General features: G+C 49.2%; 1 protein-coding gene across 1 annotated transcript in view; it reads left to right on the top strand.

Annotated features, from left to right (window-relative positions):
- Window positions 1-16013, top strand: part of SYNE3 (spectrin repeat containing nuclear envelope family member 3) — a 138806-nt gene extending 122793 nt beyond the window's left edge. The window contains 3 exon segments of the mRNA XM_030213911.1: window positions 1154-1312; window positions 10427-10582; window positions 14154-16013. Of these exon segments, the coding sequence (XP_030069771.1) occupies window positions 1154-1312; window positions 10427-10582; window positions 14154-14351 (513 nt within the window). The 3' untranslated portion in view covers window positions 14352-16013.
- Window positions 16014-22582: the final 6569 nt, after the last annotated feature.

Genomic DNA, 22582 nt, shown 5'->3' on the forward strand with positions numbered 1-22582 from the left:
GAGCATTCTTTGCGATGCAGAGAAAGGAGAGCCTACCTTTAACGTGCAAAATTTTTCGGCAGGTCTGGAGCTCTCATTGTGTGACCTGATCTCTTTATCTACCCTTTTCCCAGGGGATTTCTTTCTCCTCGTCTTGTACTCTAACCTGGGATAAGGCTGCTCTCCATTTCTGTCCTGGAGTTCCGGGATCCTAGAACCACAAGGAGGGAACCTGCAGATACGGGCAGGGTCCAGTCCCGAAATTCTGCAGACCCCAGGATCCGATCCTGTAGGCGCAGGCAGAAAGTGAATCCTGGATTTGGCAGGCACAGGCAGGGTCTGAGCCTACCAGCAGAATGTACAGCAGCGGGACAAAATGATTCCTGGGCATGCACAGAACGTGGACACTTACTGAAAGAATGTTCTGTGCATGTGCTGAGCACTTTCCCTTGCAGAATTTGTGTGCATCTCATTTGCATTCGATTCCCTTTGAGCGTCAGTCGCTGTTTACAAATCAGTAAGTTTAACTGTGGCTCAGGGGCGTAGCTAGGAGGGGGCATGGCTCCCATAGATTTAGTCCTGGCCCCCTCCACTTTCAACCCTCCCCCGCCACTTTCGACGCCGACGCCGCAAGGTACCTTTGCTGGCGGGGGTTCCCAACCCCCGCCAACCTTAGTCTTCTTCAGCGCCGGTCTCCGGCGCGTTCCCTCACTTTGCTGATCTGTGTTGTGAGTCCTGACGTTCAACGTGCAGGACATCAGGAATCACAGCACAGATCAGCGAAGTGGCGCTGAAGAAGACTAAGGCTGGCGGAGGTTGGGGACCCCCGCCAGCAAAGGTACCTTGCGGCGGGGGGAGGGGTCGAAAGTGACGACGAAGGGAGGCGGGCTAAAATGTGTCCCCCCCCCACCTTAGGCTCTGGACCCCCCCCCCCCCCTCCCGCCAAGGTCTGGCTATGCCCCAGCGACCTTTGAGCATCGGGGGTTTCAGTGGTTTAGAATCCTTTTGCCTCTTTCACTTCTTCAAACAGTTTCTTCCAGTATGATGGGATTTAAGAGTGTCAGGAGTGGTCCAGCATTTGTTACATTTTGCTTTTCAGCGAGGACAGCAGAGCCTGAGTAGGAGGTTCATGCTACAGTGTCAGAAGCTCAGAGCTGTTTTATCTGTTTTGCAGAGAAGCGTAGTCGTGGAGAATAATGAAGATGATTACCAGAGACGGAGGAAGGATTTTGAAGATTGGCTGCTGGGGGAGAATGCCGAGCTGACTTCCATTCTGGCGACAGGAGCCTCCTCCACCAGTAACAGTGTTAAAGTGAGGCAGAGCAAGCTGCAGGTAGGTTCTGGCCCACAGCATCCCCACTAGACTGTGTCCCGGGACAACGATGTCACTTCTTCACGAGAGTGTGGGGATTGGCTGTCACACAGCACACTTTTGCACTGACTGCAGCTCTTTGCACCAGAGAGAAAGCATGTCGGTAAATTTCCCATCTCGAGACGGTTCATAGGCGGGATAAAGCACAGTGCCTGTATTTGAAGGGTTTTCAAGGCTTTCTTTAAAAGATATATATAGAAGAATCGGTTATCAGCTGGCAAAAATCTAGTGTATTCAAAACTTATACCTGCAGGTCAGATACCCACATGGACGTTGTTTTGTCTGACCTGTTGAGAACATACAGATTCCCTTTTCAGGCAGGACTTAAACGGAGAACCTCAGGACAAGAAAAGGGTCAAATTGGCTACTTGGGTGCTATTTTATAAAGAAACGCAGTGTGTCTTTATAATATACTAGCGTAAGTGGCAAAAATTGAACTTAGATACTTTAAATATGCATGTAAACAAGCATATATTATAATCTACACTAGCAGTTGAGCCCGTAAAAACGGCTGGTATTGGGGTTTTCCTTCCTTCCCCCTCCCTCCCCGCGAGGTCACCACCGCTACCGTTCCCCCCCCCCCCCCCCCCCCCCCGGAGTCGCCGCCAACCCTCCACCCGGCCCGGGCCCTCTCTCTCTAGTCCGCTACTAAACTTACACATCCATTCGCCAGAACGCAGCACGCACATCAGCTGAGCTGCCGTCGGCCCTTCCTTCTCTGCCTGTGTCCCGCCCTCCTGTGATGTAACGTCAGCGAGGGCGGGACACAGGCAGGGAAGGAAGGCCGATGGCAGCTCAGCTGATGTGCGTGCTGCGTTCCGGCGAATGGATGTGTAAGTTTAGTAGCAGAGAGAGGGCCCGGGCCGGGTGTGTGTGTGGGGGGGGGGGGGGGTAACGGTAGCGGTGACCTCGGGTGGGCGGGTGCGGTATCAGCCTCGGCGGCGCAGTTTCCCTCTCTGTCCCGCCCTCGTCATCACGTATTGACGCGGGGGCGGGACAGAGAGGGAAGTCTCTACTGCGCATTTGCGAGTGAGTCGGTCACTCGCCGTTTATATGTTTGATATGTATTGTGAACGCCTCCAGCGTTCTGCCCAAATTCTGCTCCTGTACCAGTGGCCGACTGACAGAGATCTGCGCCCCTAGGCAATAAGAGGGTCCAGGGTCCACCTACCTGAAGTGCACTGCACCCATTAAAACCTGCTCCAGGGACTTGCATACTGCTGTCAGGGAGCTGGGTATGACATTTGAGGCTGGCAAAAAAGGTTTTGATTTTTATTTTTTTAGTGTGGGAGGGGGTTGGTGACCACTGGGGGACTACGGGGAGGTCATCCCCCATTCCCTCCAGTGGTCATCTGGTCAGTTGGGGCAGCTTTTTGAGGCTTGGTAGTGAAAATAAAAGGACCAAGTTTTAACTTGAATGAGTCCGCCCATATTTTTCTACTTCAGTTTTATAAACCTCTCTGGCTTTATCTGTGGGTTTATGCAGTCTTTTGGAATTCAAACCCTTTCTGTCTTTGCATTGAGCCATAGCTCAGCACTGGTAAAATCTCTCTCTCTCTCTCTCTCTCTCTCTCTCTCTCTCTCTCTCTCTCTCTCTCTCTCTCTCTCTCTATATCTTGGCTCTGTGCCAAAAATTAGGAAATCTATATATATATATTTTTCATAGCTTTGAAGGCAGTGAGCTTATCTCAGGTCTGGGCTCTGCTCAGATAGATACTTAGTTTGCTGCACGAATGGATACTTTTGCTGGTCACTATGGCAATGCTGAGACTTATACAGTAGCTAGTAAAAAAAGGCCTGTTTCTGATAGAAATGAAACCAGCGCTAGCAAGGTTTTCCTTACAGTTGCAGCTTGGCCTCCTGCCTCCCTCCCTGTCATGTGAATTCCAGGCCTCCCTCCCTGTCCTCGGAGTTCCATGCTTCCCTCTCCTCGGAGTACCAGCTCTCCCTCCCTCGGTCTCTGTCTTTGGAGTTCCACACCCCTGCGTGTCTATCCCTCTCTCTCCTCGGAGTTCCAGGCCCCTTCCCCTCTGAGTTCCATGGCCCCTACCTTCCTCCCTCCCTGTCCTCTGCGTTCCAGGCCCCCCTCCCCTTCGAGTTCCAGGACCTCACCTCCCCTTCGAGTTCCAGGACCCCCCCCCCTTCCCTTTGAGTTCCAGGACCGGCCCTCCCCTTCCAGTTCCAGGACCCCCCTCCAGTTCCAGGACCCCCTCCCTCCCCCTCTCTCTGTGTCCTACGAGTGGAAGCAGGACATGTGCAGCTGCCCCTCCCCTTCGGAAGTGCCGACTGTTCTTTAAAACTTTTTACCTCGTGGGTCCGGTGGCAACAGTGAAGTCGAGCAGGCACGGTGCTTCAGACTGCCTTCGCTTCTGTTTCAGCTCTGCCTCTGGTCCCGCCCTCATTTCCTGGTTTGCGGAAGGGCGGGACCAGAGGCAGAGCTGAAACAGAAGCAAAGGCAGTGCGAAGCACCGTGCCATGCCTGCTCGACTTCACTGTTGCCGGCGGACCAGGAGGTAAGAAGTTTTAAAGAACAGCCAGCACTTACGAAGGGGAGGGGCAGCCCAGGGCCGTGCCTAGGGTCTCTGGTGCCCCCCCCCCCCCCCCCCCCCCCGGTGAAAATGATCGCTCACCACTTGCCACACTGACAGGAATTGTCAGCAATATTCTTAGAAACAAATTGCTATAGATTGCAAAATAAGATAGCAGATGTACATTCTCAAAGTGGACATATTCCAAACACTAAAATGAAAATAAAATGATTTTTTTCTACCTTTGTTGTCTGGTGACTTTCTTTTTCTGATCATGCTGGTCCAGTATCTAATTCTGCTGCTATCTGTCCTCTTCTCCGTTTCCAGGGCTTCCTTTCCATTTATTTCTTTACTTTCCTCCTTTCTTCTTCATTTCTTGCTCTATATCCCTGTGCACCTCTTCACTTAACCCTCCATTGCCCCTGGTACAAAATAAGTACCTGAATATATGTAAACCGCTTTGAATGTAGTTACAAAAACCTCAGAAAGGCGGTATATAAGTCCAATTTCCCTTCCCTTTCTTAAAAACCCTTGTGAAACTGAAGCTTTAAACTGAAGAATTATGTACCACTAGTAAAAAAGGCCCGTTTCCGAAACAAATGAAATGGGCGCTAGCATGTAGTTTTTTTTTTTTCTCCTGTAGTTTTTCCTTTGAAGAGAAAAGCACTGTATGAAGCGGCGCTGTCTTTTCCCGGGGTGATTGAGGTCGGGGAATCCTTGAGGTGGATTAGGGGTTGCCTTATGCCGGGGATGTTTTTTGTTGGTTGGCAGGAGAGCAGCACTGTCTGGGGCCGTCGGTTTTAGCGGTATTTTTGGTCCTTGTGGCAAGCAGCGACGTCTTGTTTTGGGTGGTGTGGTTTGCGGAAGGGAGAGTACGCCACTCAGTTCGTTATAGGGCAGCAGCGTAGGAGCGATGCAGGAGGAATGCAGGACGAATGCGCAGCGGGAAGCAGCGTGGTGTGTGCATCCTCAAGGTGGGTGACGGGTTTTTTGAGGCAGGGGATGGTTTTGCACATCCTGGTTTGCTTGGTTCGTGAGAAGGTGAAGGGGGAGGGAGGTGTTCCAGTTATGTGCACGTGCGTGATAATGGTTTTTTTTTTCTTTGTTGCCTCCGGTTTTGTATATTGAAGGAGTTAGCGGTTTTGTATATTCAAGCAGTTTGCCAGCCAGTCTGTACCGAATCCTAGGCTGGGGAGGAGTAGGGAAACACGCTCCGCGTGTTTCCCTACTCCTCCCCCCGCCTGGGTCTGTGATGCAGGCTAGGTCGGGTTTAATTTTTGCAGGTGGTGGCAACGTCGCAGATGGCGAGGGGCACGCTTCTTTTTTTTTTTCTTTGTTACCTCCGGTTTTGTATATTGAAGGAATTAGCGTTTTTTTATATTCAAGCAGTTTGCCAGCCAGTCTGTACCGAATCCTAGGCTGGGAAGGAGTAGGGAAGTTTCCCTACTCCTCCCCCCGCCTGGGTCAGTCTGTGATGCAGGCTAGGTCGGGTTTAATTTTTGCAAGTGGCGGCACACGTCGCAGATGGCGAGGGGCACGCTTCTTTTTTTTTTTTCTTTGTTGCCTCCGGTTTTGTATATTGAAGGAGTTAGCGGTTTTGTATATTCAAGCAGTTTGCCAGCCAGTCTCTACCGAATCCTAGGCTGGGGAGACTCCTCCCCCCGCCTGGGTCAGTCTGTGATGCAGGCTAGGTCGGGTTTAATTTTTGCAAGTGGCGGCACACGTCGCAGATGGCGAGGGGCACGCTTCTTTTTTTTTTTTTCTTTGTTGCCTCCGGTTTTGTATATTGAAGGAGTTAGCGGTTTTGTATATTCAAGCAGTTTGCCAGCCAGTCTCTACCGAATCCTAGGCTGGGGAGACTCCTCCCCCCGCCTGGGTCAGTCTGTGATGCAGGCTAGGTCGGGTCTAATTTTTGCAGGTGGCGGCGCACGTTGCAGATGGCGAGGGGCACACTGTACTCCTGTTTCCCCGGGTCCAACAACAATATTTGTGTACATACCCATTGCTGGGATATTCTTTGTTTCCAGCGGCGTTAGTCTGCTCTCTGTGCTGCTCAGACAATGAGGCATTCTACAGCTGAATGCTCCTCCCTTCTTCTGTTTTTTTCTTCTGATAGGTGAGTTCTATGTCGCATTCCGTTGCCTGGTAACAGTTCTGCTTTGTTAGTGGGCAAGCCCCTTCTGATAGGTCCCTTCTGATAGGTCCGTGTTATGTCGGATGGCTTCACCACCATGAAACCATGAACCCTTTATCGTGTGCTGTGACTTCAGAATCTTTGTCCTCAGAATGTTCACGGTGCGTTTTATTATATTAGATTAGATGAAAGGATGTAAATTCTGTGCTTCCTGTCTGTGCAATTATAAAACTGTGATAGTCTTGGCAGCGTTTGATGCTTGTTTGTGGCCTATGTGAAATCCTACAGTGATCTCAATCTAGTTCCAGGGTCCCACAAGAGTCCCAGGCACATTTCAGATCCTCTCAGGTTCCCTGCAAGCACATCTCATCACTGACTTGAGAAGAGAGATTGAGGAAGCAAATGAGGAGAAGTACTGGATGCTTAGGAACGGTGCAATTTGCAGACTTTTCTCTGTCCATTCCAGGACATGACCAGCGTGGGCAGATGGGAAAAATTTTCTCCACTCCAAATCGGCCCTAAACCAGCCCAAAACCCACCCAAAGTCAAACCCCGCCTCCAACGTCGCCGACCCTGCCTCCGTCACCGTCCCCAACGTCACCGACCCCGCCCCTGACGGCACCTCTGACGTCGTTAGCCCCGCCCCTGATGTCAACCCTACCCCGGAAAAGCTTCTATTGGACCAAATTGGACCAATAGAAGCCCCCGAAAAAAGCGCAAACCCCGCACAGCTGCAACGAAAAAGAAGCCCAATTTCCCGCAGCCTGCAGCCTTCGAAAATTTCCCGCATCCTGGCTTAAAAACCAGCCCAATTGGGTGGGAAACCCACCCATCTGGCAACACTGGACATGACTGCGTTACATGCCTCGTTCATGTCACACAAGCAAAATTCAATCAACTTCTCAGCCCACCGAAACTAGGGTTGTTTTGTTTTTCGCTTTGCTTTTCTCACTGCTCCAGATGGAGCCTCCCTACAGCTCAGCAGCAGGAACGAAGTGTGAAGGAAAGTAAGTAGCTGCAGGGTAGGGCTTTAGAAATGTTAAATAGGACAAAGGAAAGGGCTTGGTCCGACCTTTCTCCGGCTGGGAAGCCTGCAACGTTTTTTGGCACTTCCTCAGACAAGGTGCAAAGTCCGGCTGTGCGCAAGACACAAATGGAACTCGTTCACTAAAACAGAAACTGCTTTCAACTGAAAGCAACCCCCCACCCAACACCGTAGGGTTAAACTGTGCTTCTTCCTTCTGGTGTCAGCATTAGGAAGTACAGTGCTGCGATGCAGAGACTCTCCGCATTTCTGCCAGGTTCGCCACCTCTGCAATAGGCTTCTTCCAGTATCCGCACAGATTGAGATGAGAACAAGACTCTGAGGAGCTGAGGTAAGCGACGGGTAAGCATGGCGCGGTGGCGCCCTCCTGAGGTCGGTGCCCCCCTGCGGTGCGTACCTCGCTTACCGTGTTAGCACGGCCCTGGGGCAGCCGCACACGTCCAGCTTCCACTTATGTCTCTACCACAACAGACTGCTGGTCATCTCATGGAAATTTTGATATCAGGGTGACTGTCCACTGGTTTGATAGTCTTTAGAGAGGAAGCCTGCTTGTCTGGCCTTAAGACTGAAAGGTTCCCACAAACTTGATGTTCTGGCATCAGTTCTCAAAGATATTCAAACCTGGGGTGTAGCCAGACTTTGGTGGGAGGGGGGTCCAGCGCCCAAGGTGAGGGGGCACATTTTAGCCCCCCCCCCCCCATTGCCGACCCGCCGCCACTTTTGACAACCTCTCGACCTCCCCCCCCCCCCCCCCCCCCGCGAACCCTCCCCCGCCGTTGCCTACCTTCGGTTTTGCTGGCGGGGGACCCCAATCCCCGCCAGCCGACGTCCTCTTCGTCCTGCAGTGAAAAAAGTCTTCGTTCTTCTGTTGCATGCATGTGTCAGCATGCAACAGAACGAAGACTGTTTTATATTGGACTAACTTAATACGTTTTTTGATTAGCTTTCGAAGGGAACCCTTCTTCATCTGGGGCCAGGGGCGTAGCCAGACACCCAGTTTTGGGTGGGCCTGAGCCTAAAGTGGGTGGGCATAAAAATCCCATCCGGCATCTCTCCCTCCACTTCCCCCACCCCCGCCCCAAGCAACCAGTAATTTCTCAATTCCACCCTCCCCTCCTTCCCTTCATACTTTTTCAAATCTTCAGTGCTTCACTGTCAGCAAACAGTGACTCATACCTGCTGCTCTCACCAGTCCAGAGCCTTCCCTCTGACCTGGTACCACTATTGTGGAAACGGGAAGGCTCTGAACTGGCACGAGCTGTGGGTATGAGTCGCTGTTTGCGAAACATTGAAAAATTGAAAAGGTACAGAGAGGTTGGGGGGGTTGAGTTGACAGATGCCAAAATGCCTTTGGAGGAGGGGAGGGAGAGATGCTGGGAGTCTTCTGCTGACGTGGCTTGAGGCTCACCAGCCACATCAGAGTTGTGCCACTTATGGGTGGGCCTGAGCCTAAAGTGGGTGGGCCTGTGCCCACCCAGGCCCACCTGTGGCTACGCCACTGTCTGGGGCTCTACTGTGCTAAAACCTACTGAAATGAACACTTGATCTCTGATTTCACGTTTGCTTCTTTTATTTTTTTTCTTAAAGCTCAATGCCCGTTATTCGTATTCTTATTCAGCTGAATAATAGTTTTCATTATTTGCATTAAGCCGAATGGTAAAATATGCTAGTCAGTACAGCTCTAATGCATAGATTGAAATTTTAATTCATCTCTCGTTATTTTCCACGAAAAAAAAGTCTCCACAAGTCAAAAGGGCAAACAGAAGTGCCCGCAGCGAGTTTCAAAATGAAAGCAAGCATTCACCTTCCCTTTAAAACATGAGGCAAGGCCCGCAGGTACCTGCAGACCTTGCCCCCAAATTGAGAATTGTCCCGCAGTACAAGTGGAAAGAGCCTGTGTGAGGTAGAGAGAGGTGCCAAGCCATAGGTTCTCACCGTCAGCCCTCAGCAGACACTGAGACCCATTCCATGCATAAGAGTTTGCTCAATATTAGGGGTGCTCAAGCACCCACAGAGCTGGCACCTATGATTCCATGTACATCCTGCCAGCTTGTATTATCCGTGGACACATTTTCTTGGTGCCTTAAATGCAAACTTGCCAAAATTGACCTTTAATATAGGCGTGGAGGAGTGGCCTAGTGGTTAGGGTGGTGAACTTTGGTCCTGGGGAACTGAGTTCGATTCCCGGCACCAGGGCAGCCAAGAGCCGGGGCCGGGCCCAGGCCCGGGACAAGGCCACCCCCCCCCCCCAGCTGAGGTCGCGTCGCACCCCCCCCCCCCCCCCCACCGAGGTCGCCGGGGCCCCCCTCCACCCGCTGAGGTCGCGTCGCGCCCCCCCCACCCGGTGTTGCCAGGCCCCCCCTCCACCCGCTGCCAGTGCCGGGCCCCCTGATCTAACCTGAAGCGCCTTCATCTTCGAAGCAAGCAGCAGCAGCAGGGCAGACCTCTCCTTCCTTCCCTGCCCCGCCCTCGCGGACGTTACGTCAGGCGAGGGCAGGACACGGAAGGAAGGCGTGGCCTCTCCTGCTTGCTTCGAAGATGAAGGCGCTTCAGGTTAGTTCTGGCCGGAGCTACGGAGGGCAGGCGGGCCGGACTGCGGCGGCCCCCCCCCCCCCCCCCCGGAGGCCCCCGTCCCCACCTCTCGGCAGCCCTGCCCGGCACAGGCAGCTCCTTGTGACTCTGGGCAAGTCACTTAACCCTCCATTGCCCCATGTAAGCCGCATTGAGCCTGCCATGAGTGGGAAAGCGCAGGGTACAAATGTAACAAAAATAAAATAGATACTATTGGAGATTCTACATGGAATGTTGCTACTATTGGAGATTCTACATGGAATGTTGCTACTACTGGAGATTCTACATGGAATGTTGCTATTCCACTAGCAACATTCCACGTAGAAGCCTGCGCGGCCACATTGGTGTGACTCTGGGCAAGTCACTTAACCCTCCATTGCCCCATGTAAGCCGCATTGAGCCTGCCATGAGTGGGAAAGCGCAGGGTACAAAATTTAACAAAAATAAAATAGATACTATTGGAGATTCTACATGGAATGTTGCTACTATTGGAGATTCTACATGGAATGTTGCTACTACTGGAGATTCTACATGGAATGTTGCTATTCCACTAGCAACATTCCATGTAGAAGCCTGCGCGGCCACATTGGTGTGACTCTGGGCAAGTCACTTAACCCTCCATTGCCCCATGTAAGCCGCATTGAGCCTGCCATGAGTGGGAAAGTGCGGGGTACAAATGTAACAAAAAATAAAAATAATGATGACATTTAATCCTTTTTCGCTGACTTGGTTGAGGAAAGTAACGTGGTCGCTTTGTTCATGGTCTTAGCTGTGTTCTGGGTAACTTGCTGTTACAGAAGCTGCGTTCCCGGATACCAGACGGGCAGGCGCTCTTTGAAGCTGTCCTTGAGTTGCAACCAGTCCTGGGGACCACAGAAGACCTGCAACTGGAGGACCTGCGATATCGCTGGATGCTCTACAAATCAAAACTGAAAGAAGAAAGTAACATGTCGGTAAGAAGCACTTGGAGAGGATGGAAAACCTGATTCCAGCTCAATTAGTAAATCAGAAAGAGATGAGGAGAATACAGGGATTAGCTGAGGGTCTTCAGAAGAACAAAATCTGATGTGAGCGATCACGGCTGGTCCTTTGACTCGCTAATTCACACTGTGCGCAGTGATCGCTCACATTGGACTTTGTTCCTTTGAAGACCAGGAATGATATCCAGGACAGGAGCTGCAGTTCGCCACTAAGCTGGAGCTATTTCTTTTACAGTTTTGTTTTAAGAGATTTGATCTCCGTTTGACCCCCCTGACGCAGGGTTATGAGCGCCGAAACATGGTCCGTGTCGGGTCTTTTGATTAAATGACTCTTGTTTATTCCACCCCTGAGGGCCCTGTTGTTTCTTTGTTGTGTTTGACTGCATTTTTTTTTAACCCTTTCTTTTTGCTGTTTGGTATAATTTCGGATGTCAGCAGATTCCTGGATGTGAACAGTGGTAGCTCACTTCCAGCACCAGCAGGTGTCTCTGCAGGGGGTGAGATTCTGACACAAGATCTGTCCTGGGGGGGGGGGGGGGGGGGTTCCTGCTGCTGCCAGGATTTGCACTGGCAGTTCTTTCTGCTCCTTTGCGCTTCCAGGCTGAATCAGAACCAGGGCTACGATCCAGTGGCGTACCAAGGGTGGGGGCGGTTTACCCCGGGTGCACGCCGCTGGGGGGCTGCTGCGCTCCTATTGGCCGAGTCCGCTCGTTCCCTCCCTGCTGCTCCCTCTGCACGGAACAGGCTACTTCCTGTTCCGGGGCAGAGGGAGCAGCAGGGAGGGAACGAGCGGACTCAGCCAACAGGCGCGCGGCACCCCCCCTCCCCCTCAGCAGGAAAAAATGCACCCGGGGGGGAGGGTGTAATTTCACCGGGGGGGGGGGGGGGGGCGCATCGGCGATCCGCCCCGGGTGTCGGGCAGCCTAGGAACGCCACTGCTACGATGTGACACTAAGGGGGTGATGCTGTAAAGAAGTTGCTGATGTTTACATGCCCATCGCATGTATAGACGTTTAGAATACTGGCATATACGCATGTATGTGTGCATGTTTATGCACCTAAGCGCTGTTCAGAGTTTGCAGGTGGGCGTACAAATGGGCAGAATGTGGGGGAGGATGGAAAGTTATATGCATAAGTTATGTGCATATCTCTGGAGCATAGGTGCACACACCTCAGGTCCATACCTAGCGTAAGCATCCATACCTGAGCACATATGTGTGTATATACCAGTGGCGTAGCCATGGGTGGGCCTGGGCCCACCCACTAAGGGCTCAGGCCCACCCAGCAGTAGCAGGTATTTAGCCGTAGCTGGTGGGGATCCCAAGCTCCGCCAGCTGAAGACTTCCCCCTGATGGTAGTGAAAACACTACTCTCCGCGATACTGGCACCTGTGTATGCTCAGTTTTCAGTCATGCCTGCTTCAGATTGCCAAGGTGGAAAGAAGCGTTTTCCCGCCAGCTGAGATATTTTTTTGGTGGTGGGGGGGGGGGGAGGGGGGAGAACATTTGGTGCCCACCCACTTCTTGCCTAGGCCTACCCAAAATCTGTTGTCTGGCTACGCCCCTGGTATATACCTGGTTATGCCTGTTTTCCACTATAGAATATGTGCTTTCTGGGCACCTATATATAGGCATATACATGGAGGGGCATTTTCGAAAGAAACGTCCAAGTTGCGATTTGGACGTCTTTGTAAAAAAAGATGGACGTCCGTCTTTCGTTTCGAAAATACCGTCAGAGACGTCCAAATCCAAGGACGTCCCTAGATTTGGACGTCTTTGACTTTCAGCGATTTTCGAAACCAAAGACGTCCAAAAAAAAAACCACATCCAGGTGAAAACGTCCAAGTGTTCATCTGGGACGTCCTTGCTTTTTTTCGATTATGGGTCAAAGACATCCAAGTGTTAGGCACGCCCAAGTCCCACCTTCGCTACGCCTCCGACACACCCCCTTGAAATTTGGACGTCCTTGCGACGGACTGCAGTTGGAGACGTCCAAAATCGGGTTTCGATTATACCGATTGGGACGTCTGTGGGAGATGAACGTCCATGTTCCGATTTATGCCAAAAGATGGACGTCCTTCTCTTTCGAAAATTAGCCTGTTAGTCACCTTCCAGTCATACCTCTCCAACCCCTAATCTGATCTGTGCAGTGAAGGTCTTCAACTGGGGACTGCGGACAAATGCTCCTTCTGAAAGCCTGCATTCGTGGGTTCTAACTCCAGCCACTAGGTGTTGCCCTTGAGCAGTGAGCATGACTTAGGGGCCCTTTCACTAAGCCGCGTAAGTGTCTACGCTCGCCCAACGCACACCGAAATGGAGTTACCACCTGCCTACCTCATGGCTCTTGCGGTAATTTCATTTTTGGCGCGCGTCCAATACCCACGTTGGAAAAATAATTTTTATTTTCGGATGCACGCATTGGACGCGCGTAAGGTCATTACCGCCTGGTTACCGCGTAAGACTTTACCACTAGGTCAATGGCTGGCGGTAAGGTCTCAGACCCAAAATGGACACGCACCAATTTTCATTTTGCCACACATTTTCGGCAAAAATTTTTTAAAGGCATTTTTTTTGCAGGTGCGCTGAAAAATGGATCTGCGTGCACCGAAATCACGCACCTACACTATCGCAGGCCATTTTTCAGCACACCTTAGTAAAAGGACCCCTTAATTGTGAATGCTGCTAAGACCTAACTTGGGGATTAAACTGTGGACCTTCCGCTTGGTGGCGTACATCACTGCCGACAGTCCTGTCCCCCAGACCGTGTTTCCACACAGGCAGGCAGCCCTTGTTTATCTGTTTCAGCATCCTAATGTTAAAAGCCTGCAGTGCAGCTAGGTTTCCGCCTTCAAATCCGGGCTAAAGGCCTACCTGTTTGATGCTGCTTTTAATTCCTAACTTGTCACCTGCTCGTAACCTTTATCTTGTCTTCCTCTCTTCAATAGTCCCCTTTTCCCTATGTGTCCTATCTGTCTGTCCTACCCTTATCCCTTATTGGTCCTGTCTGTGTGTCCTGATTTAGATTGTAAGCTCTTTTGAGCAGGGACCGTCTTTTCTTCATGTTCAATTGTGAAGCGCTGCGTACGACTGGTAGCGCTATAGAAATGATTTATAGTAGTAGTAGTAGAAGCCTGCCCTTGCAGATCAGCAACGCGGCCGCGCAGGCTTCTGTTTCTGTGAGTCTGACGTGCAGGACGTCAGACTCACAGAAACAGAAGCCTGCGCGGCCGCGTTGTTGATCTGCAAGGGCAGGCTTCTACATGGAATGTTGCTAGCGGAATAGCAACATTAACATTCCATGTAGAATCTCCAATAGTAGCAACATTCCATTTAGAATCATTCCTATGTGTCCTTCTACCCTTATCCTTATTGGTCCTGTCTGTGTGTCCTGATTTAGATTGTAAGCTCTTCTGAGCAGGGACCGTCTTTTCTTCATGTTCAATTGTGAAGCGCTGCGTACGACTGGTAGCGCTGTAGAAATGATTTGTAGTAGTAGTAGTTTCCTTTGCTCGTGAGTGCTGAAAATCTCTTTTCCTGTGTTACAGCTGAGGTCGGGTCGGAAGTGTGCCTTTCTGCAGCGGGTCTGCTGTGCGGCGCTTCCACTTCAGCTTCTTCTGCTGATGCTGCTGCTCCTGGCGTTTCTGCTGCCCCTGGCGGAGGAGACCCACAGCTGCACGCTCGCCAACAACTTTGCTCGTTCCTTCAAGCTGATGCTTCGGTATGAAGGCCCTCCACCAACGTAAAGTCGCCAGTGTGTGCGGTGCCCAGGCCGGGCTCTGTTCAGAAACATTTACAGGCTCCGCTTGGCCTCTGTGACGATCCTCTGTCTCTGGGAGCTCCTAAGAGGTCACGGGGAAACTGTCTGGACTGGAACTGTGGGCAAATGCACCTCTTCACATTTTGGTCTCTATAAATGCTGTATCTAGGGAAGCCAAGTTCGTTTTTTTTGGCTAAGACGGACTGCCCTTCCTAAGGAGGAGGTGGAGTGTGGTGTGATGAGTTAGAAGCTCCGGAGGTTGTTACATTCCAGCCTTGCCTGTTGGTCTTACTCACTTGCTCTTTTTTATCCAGTGTGTTCCAGGCCTGGTTTTACCCCGGGTCTGCTTTTTCTAGAAAAAACAGAGAAACTTCTTCATGCATGTGGTGGGCATAGAAGCAGGACTAGCTCGGCCTGTCTGGGAAAAGTGGAATCAGCTGGTAGCCTTGTTCACTCAGCCATGCAGCTCTCCTTGGGGGCAGTTTTGGGCAAGTGACTTGATTTCCCCATTTGCACAATTTTTACCAAGGAGAGGTAATCGTAGCACTTGCACACTCTCTCTCTCTCTCTCATTAGAAGCCTCTTCCGGCACCAAAACTGGTAACTGGAAACGTCGGAAGTGTCATTTTGAAATGCCTCGGAACCTTACTTAAAGAAAAGGTTGCATATAATTTAACAATAATTATTTTTAGAAAATAGAATAAAGGCTTCTAAATTTATAAAAAAAATAATAATTGATATCTAGAAAACTCCCTAGCTAGCTTCTCTCTGTTGGCCCCCTTCACTGGCCTCTAGTCAGTATGGTGCATGTATTTTATATACTTATAAATATTTTTTATAATCCTTATTAATTGTATTTAACTGAAAGTATGGAGGGTACCATGCTGTAAGGTCTGTTTTAGGTACTGACCTACCAAAGCAGAACATAGGGTTGTAAGCTATAATTCACCCAGGCTGTTCTCGTACCTGTAGCCTGGATTAGTCACTGTTGGGGAAACAGGTACTGGGTGTAGTCTGGTCCAGTGTGGCAGTTCTTATGTTTTTGTGTTATCTTCATAGTTAGCAATGGATGAGAATACTAAAGTGTTTGAAAATCAAAAGGAAGACTAGATTTTGCACAAGGTATCTTGGGTAGAATCTTTGGTTAGCTGCATGTAACAATCATCAACCCTACATTATCCAAGTTGGACATAGATCGTATGGGTTCATGTGCAAGGTAAAATCGTGACTGACATGAGAATTGGACTTAAATATTGCCTAGAGGTTTGTTAACCATGGTCAGCCTAAAAATAACATCATGGGCCCGATATTCAGCTGATGGCAATCCGCGTTTTGCAGACCGTCGCTGGCATTAAACCTGGAAATTCAATGTTGGGCCTTGTCTGATGTCCAGCATTGAAGGAGATCTTTTACAAAAGCACGGTAGCGTTTTCAGGGGCCCTTTTACTAAGCTACCTAAGGGCCTATGAACGTACAGCACGCACCAAATTGGCATTACTGCCCGGCTTATGTGTGAGCTGGGCATTAGTTCTGAATTTGATGTGCACAGAATCCCGCTTTTCTACCTTGGACTGCTTGCCACATCAGACCTTACCGCTAGGTCAGTGGGTGACGGTAAGGTCTGAGACCGAAAATGGACACGCGCTGGTTTCAATTTTAGCACACGTCCATTTTCTGGCCCCTCAATAAAAAAGGCCCTTTTTCTTAGATGCAGTAAAAAAAATGGCCGAGCATGCGCCCAAAAGACGCGCTGTCACTACTGCAGGCCACCTTTTACCGTGGCTTAGTAATAGGACCCCTTAATGTGCACTAAGTACATAAGTATTGCCATACTGAGAAAGACCAAAGGTCCATCAAGCCCAGCATCCTGTTTCCAACATTGGCCAATCCAGGTCAGAAATACCTGGCAAGATCCCAAAAAAGTACAAAACATTTTATACTGCTTATCCCAGAAATAGTGGATTTTCCCCATTTAATAACGGTCTATGGACTTTTCCTTTAGGAAGCCGTCCAAACCTTTTTAAAACTCCGCTAAGCTAACCGCCTTTACGACATTCTCTGGCAACGAATTCCAGAGTTTAATTACACCCATATATTCCTATAAGCTAGAGACGCTTATAGGAATTTATGGGTGTCTGTAGCATTTAGTGCATGTTTATGTATAGTGCATACTAAAAACGCGAGTGCACCTTTGTAAATGGGCCTCTGAATTTCCAGGTATAGGGAGCCGGCACTCAACCGGCTATGAAGAACAGCATAAAGATAGGACTGCGTTTTATATGGTTAGCTTAACCAGCTAAGTGCCGACTCTGCCAGAATACCCTCAAAATAGCCGGTTTCAGCGTGAGCACTAACCGGTTATTTCCCGTGGCACTATTTGGTTACTTGTCGCTGAAAATGCCTGGTTATTCCTAGACAGGCGATTTAAACGGCCAGGAGCTTCCTGGTTCACGGTCTACCTACTCCAACCACTAAGCCACTCCTCCTCACCCAGGCTGATCACTGATACATCCGAAATTTCATATTTTCTCAGCAACCGACTGTCTTGAACTTTCTGTTGCACAGAACTGGAAAAAAAAAGGTGCAAATTTTTAAAAATACAATCATTGAATATTTCTACTACAGTATTATTATATCTTGTACGCACTGTATAACATTGAAATCATTTTAATTGTGTAAATTGAAAGTTGAAAGATAATTCCATGTTTACTGGTACTTTAATACCTTAAATCAGCCTGGTTCTAATTTATGGGGAGGAGTCCATGTTAGCTGTGCTTTAACGTTTTAACTGTGGATATATTTATATGTACATTTCAGAATAATTGTAAAACCACTTTGGTAACATAGGGACCCTTCTACTAAATTGTGTTAAGGGTTGGGTTGAACGTGCTAAAACACAGAATTTTAACGCGCAGCAAGCCCAAAACTAATTCTGTGTCAAGAATGGGGTGTTCCCAGTATTTTTTATTGCAGGTTAACATTCAGATTAACGCGCAGTATCTGCTCCAGGTTAATGTGGAAGCAGTTATCCCTGTGTTCTTTAAATTGCACGCTCAAATTTGAGTATGCGCCCAATTTGCACACACAATTTGCTTGAATTACAAGCTAATTAGCACAAATAATTGGAATTGTATCAATTGGTGCTAATTGGCTTTAATTAAAATGTATGCATGTAAATTTACATACTGGTCCAAAAAGGGGGTGTTGCTATGGACGGGTCAGGGGCGTTCCTTTAATTTATGCCCGTTGTTATAGAATTAGGATCTGCGCGGGTATTTACACCAGGGTTTCGTTGGTGTAACTGGCTGTGACCATAGCCGCCGAGAGGGGGGGCAGGGGGTACAAAATTCCCCGGGCCTCCAAGGGGGGCCCGGCGCCACAGTCCCACCCGCCCTCCGTTGTCGACCGTCTGCCACCAGACCAGGCCCCCTGCATTGAAATCACAGCGCCTCTCACCTCCGTGTGAAAGCACAGCAGGGCAGCAGATCACCTCCCTTCAGGCCTCCTTCCTTCCCTGTGTCCCACCCTCGTATGATGTAACTTCCGCGAGGGCGGGATACAGGGAGGGAAGGAGGCCTGAAGGGAGGCGATCTGCTTCCCTGCTGCCTGCAGCGCTTTCACACGGAGGTGAGAGGCGCTGTGATTTCAATGAAGGGGGCCTGGCCCGGTGGCGGACGGAGGGGGGGAGCGCCGGTGGCAACCTCGGGGGGACCGGCAGGGGCGGCCTTGCCCCAGGCCCAGCCCAGTATCTCGGCGGCCCTGGTTGCGACTAAAAACACTTCTATAAACGACGCCTAACCCTTTAGTAAAAGGGCCCCTGAAAGAGGACAGATTTATCAAACATGTTGTCTGTTGGTAAAAATGGGACTGGATTTATATCGCTGCCTTTTCAATGCAAAAAAGCAACTGGGCAACACTGAGAAAATCTTTGTAATGGAGCATAACATTACTGAAAAGTATTTGGGGATCTGAATTAGCAAGACTGCACTAAAAGACCTCGATTTTTGCCTGCTGCCTGTCTGATTTGTAAAGTGCCAGAGTTTGAAAGGCCGTCTCTGTTGTCAGTGAGGCCTGCATTGGCTGCCTGCGGAGGCTTGATCATGTTTTAAGCTATGTACGTTTATTTTTCAAATAGTATACGGAACTGTACCTAATTATATGTCCATCTGTCAGATAGGAATATCAATTTTCAATCCAGAAATGTTTTTCACTCTTTCCTTTCCTAGTTGGAGTATTGCCTATAAATCTTCACATTCAGCCAGTTTTGCTTATTTGGCACCATAACGGTGGCGTATTCTACCGGCAGAAATTAGGTGTTTGATGGTCTTTCGAAAAGCGTTAAAATCCTTTTTATTTTGGAAATTTCTTTCTTCATAACGTTCTGTTGTGATTTTGTCAACTTATTCACAAATTTTTTTGTGTTATTATTTGTTCTTTATTTTTTATCTCTTTTATGATTTGTTAGCCGTGTTCAACTTTACGGCTAATGTGGGGATAGAAATGACAGGTTAGGTTATGTAATGTAATGTTACCTGTGATGCATTTTCTGGAGGCAGATCAGGGTCCGGCACCCCAACACCGCGAGTCAGTGGCGTAGCCAGGGGTGGGCCCAGGCCCACCCACTTTGGGTTCAGGCCTACCCAGTAGCAGCATACCTATGATGTGGCTGGCAGGGATCCCCAAGCCCGACCAGCCGAAAACCCCCAAGTGTCCCTCCTGCATACCTTGTAAGTAGCAGGTCTTCGCCTGCAGTGAGCCGTGACATACATACTGCTCGCACCGGCCCCACAGCCTTCCCTCTGATGTATTTCTGCCTAGGCGGAAACAGGAAGTTGCATCAGAGGGAAAGGTGTGGGGGCCAACATGAGCAGTGTGTATTAGTTGCTCCTCGCTGCTGGTGAAAATCTGCAATTTAAAAGGTATACGGGAGAGGGGGGATGTTTGAGAGACTGTATGGCATGCAGGTGAGAGAAGGAGAGACCAAATCACCTGTGGGACTGGGCGAGGTTCTTCTGCCCACCCATCTTGGGCCCAGGCCTACCCAAAATTGGGTGTCTGGCTACGCCCCTGCCGCAAGTGCTGGAAACTCAGGAGAGTGAGGTGGAGGACTGAGCACACTCAGTACAGGCCCTGTGTTTCATATTCTCCCTCCGGTGCTTAGAGTCTGGTTTAGGCTGGAAATAGCACTTTTTCTTTACGCAAAGAGCATTTCGTGGGCACTGTATGTAACTGACAAGTAGAGAACTTAAGCTTTGAGAGTTTGTTTTATGTTTGCTTTCACAGTGCACCCTCTATTCCACCTTCCTGACTGAGGGGTCACTCTGTACCGGGGTTCATTATTCACCTTGTGTTCTCTCCACCTCTCCCCCTCCGTCACTAATGTACAGGAGCCTCCCAGTACAAACTATAAAGGGGGGAGGGGAATTGAGAAGCAGAGGTTAATGGTATTTTTGGTATTTAGTAAAACTTTTCATTTTATATGAACTACTGATTGTTTCTACTAAAAGGTATTCTTAAAAAGGGGATGTCATCAAATGGGTAATGTGTTAACCCGTTGACCCTAAGAGATCACTAGTTAATGAGAGCTGTTTGCAAATGACAGAACATGGTCTGTTCGATGGCTTTCCCAAGTTCCAGCTTTTCATCTGTTACACTGTATGGTTGGTGACGTCTAGAAATCCTTTGTAGGTAATTGTCGAGCCCTTTGGCACTGCTCAGTAACCAACAGCTTCACATTGATTGTGAAAGAGGAAGCAACAAGCATTGGCTGTGAAGGTCAGAGAGGATGGAAGGAAGGGTGTCAGGGGAGCCCTGTGGTAAGAGTGAGGGAGAAGAACGAAGCAGTGGGGGCAGAAATCAGCAGTGGAAGATCAGAAAGAATGGAAGGAAGGGTGTTGGAGAAGCCCTGGGTAAGGGAAGGAGGAGAAAGGAGTGGGGGCAGAAATCGGCATTGGAAGATAAGGAAGGGTGTCGGAGAAGCCCTGTGTAAGGGAGGGAGGAGAAAGGAGTGGGGGTAGAAATCGGCAATAGAAGGAAGGGTGTCAGAGAAGCCCTGGGTAAGAGGGAGGGAGGAGAAAAGAGTAGTGGTGTTTGGGGAGGAAAGAAGGGGAAGTTGGCAGAAACATCACACAATGTGGGATCTTGAGAAGCTTTTGGCTTTTTGTCAAATGTTTTTGGAATTATTTTTACAAAGGTCTAGAGGTATTACAGCCCACCAACACATTTCCCATATTTAATGCCACCACCAGCAAAAAAAAAAAAAAATTCAAAAGACTTCTCACACAGAGAGGAGCCCAGGGTCCCCCAGCTAAAGTGGAATTACTCTACCAAACCCCTGCCTTCTTGAGTCAAAAACATCTTTCTTCCTAAATAAAATACAGCGGTTTGATAGTAATATCTGCTTTTCTTAATGACTTCTTAGCTGGTGGAGCACCTGCTGGCCCCATTCCACCTCCTGGATGTATTTTTGCAGTGTATAAAACAGTGTGTATCTTGTATCACACTACTACTCGACCTCGGTTCTATCCACCTCCCGTCCTGCAAGATGAGACATCACAAACCAAGCCGATTAAGTCTATAAGTGCATAAGCACCGCCACGCTGGGAAAAGACCAAAGGTCCATCAAGCCCAGCACTCTGTCTCCGACAGCGGACAATCCAGGCCCCAAGAACCTGGCAAAACCCCAAAATTTAATAACGATCAATGGACTTTTCCTTCAGGAATCTGTCCAGACCCCCTTTAAACTCAGCAAGGCCAGCTGCCATCACTACCTTTTCCGGCAATGAGTTCCAGAGTTTAACTACGCACTGCGTAAAGAAAAACTTTCTCCGATTTGTTTTAAACCTACCACATTCTAATTTCATCTTGTGTCCCCTGGTTCTATTATTGTTAGAAAGCGTAAATAAATGCTTCACATCTGTCCACTCTACCTCACTCTTTATTTTGTAGACCTCTATCATATCACCCCTCAGCCGCCTTTTCTCCAGGCTAAAGAGTCCTAGCCGTCTTAACCTCTCCTCATAGGGTAGTTGTCCCATCCCTTTTATCATTTTTGTCGCCCTCCTCTGTTTAGAGTGACAGGTAAAATTATCAGTTTCAATCAGATTCCACCCCCACCCCCAGTGTAGATTCCTTTCCAGCCTCATTCCATTCTGATCAGGTTGGGTTTAAATCGTGGGTTTCTCACTGTGCATCCGAGCAACTTTCCACTTTTCTTTCCGTTATCAGAGGAGTAGAAAAGGATTTGCTGGGTTTGGTCTCTCTTTTCTTTGACCCGGTTTACTGGAACATTTTAATCCCCACAGTGTAAATGTATTGCTTAGGTTCCCAGTTGCAAAACCATAGCACTGAAAGTTGATGGGGATTTTGTCGTGATAGTTGGCCGCACAGTCCCATATTCTCTGGGGAAATTCTGAGACTGCCCTGCAGCTGGAAAGGATTCATGTACGTGTGCCTGTTTATACGCTTAACCTCATTAGTTCTTTTTACGGATTCAAGACAGGACCCCATCACTGTACGATGGTCTAAGTATGTTCTGGAAGTCCTCACCACCTGCCCACCCACCTACAGAGTACATTTAACCCCTCTGAATGACTCTAGATCTATTGGTGGGGAGGGGGGACCCCCCTTTGCCATTGCATGTTACAGCAGCCCCTGAAAATCACCCCTCAATGTCAGAGGAGATCACCATCACAAAATAATGATGGGGGCTGCACAGTAGTGCCGAGGCACATTTCTAGAGACAAGACGATTGCCCCTATGTGGTTGTCTAATTCCATCCTTTTCCATTTATCCTGGTAGCAAATTCTCGTATCTGCCTTAAGTAAGTTAGAATTGGTTTGGATGCAGAACTCTAGAGGGCATATAGATACCCTTCTATGCCTCCACTCCTAAATCGGCCACTGAAAGGTGTCTGCAAAAGTGTAATTCTATAAGGGGGTGCCTATTTTTAGATGCCAAGAACGTGCCTGCTTGGAGTACAAGCTGACCGAATTTTGGTTTCGGATTCAGCATCAAAACCAATCTGGAATCCAGGTTCAAGTTTTAGCTGAAAATGCCAGTGCATTTTCAGCTGAAACTGAAACTCCTCCCCCTCCCCATGCTCATTCTCTGCCCCCCCCCCCCCCCCACCCTGCCCTTGGACTGCCAACCACTCGTGGGCCCTCCTCAAACCTACCTTAAGAAGCCTCTGTCTCTCCTTCAGTGTAGACATGATCA

Source organism: Microcaecilia unicolor, chromosome 9 (assembly GCF_901765095.1).
Source record: "Microcaecilia unicolor chromosome 9, aMicUni1.1, whole genome shotgun sequence".
Lineage (NCBI taxonomy): Eukaryota > Metazoa > Chordata > Amphibia > Gymnophiona > Siphonopidae > Microcaecilia > Microcaecilia unicolor.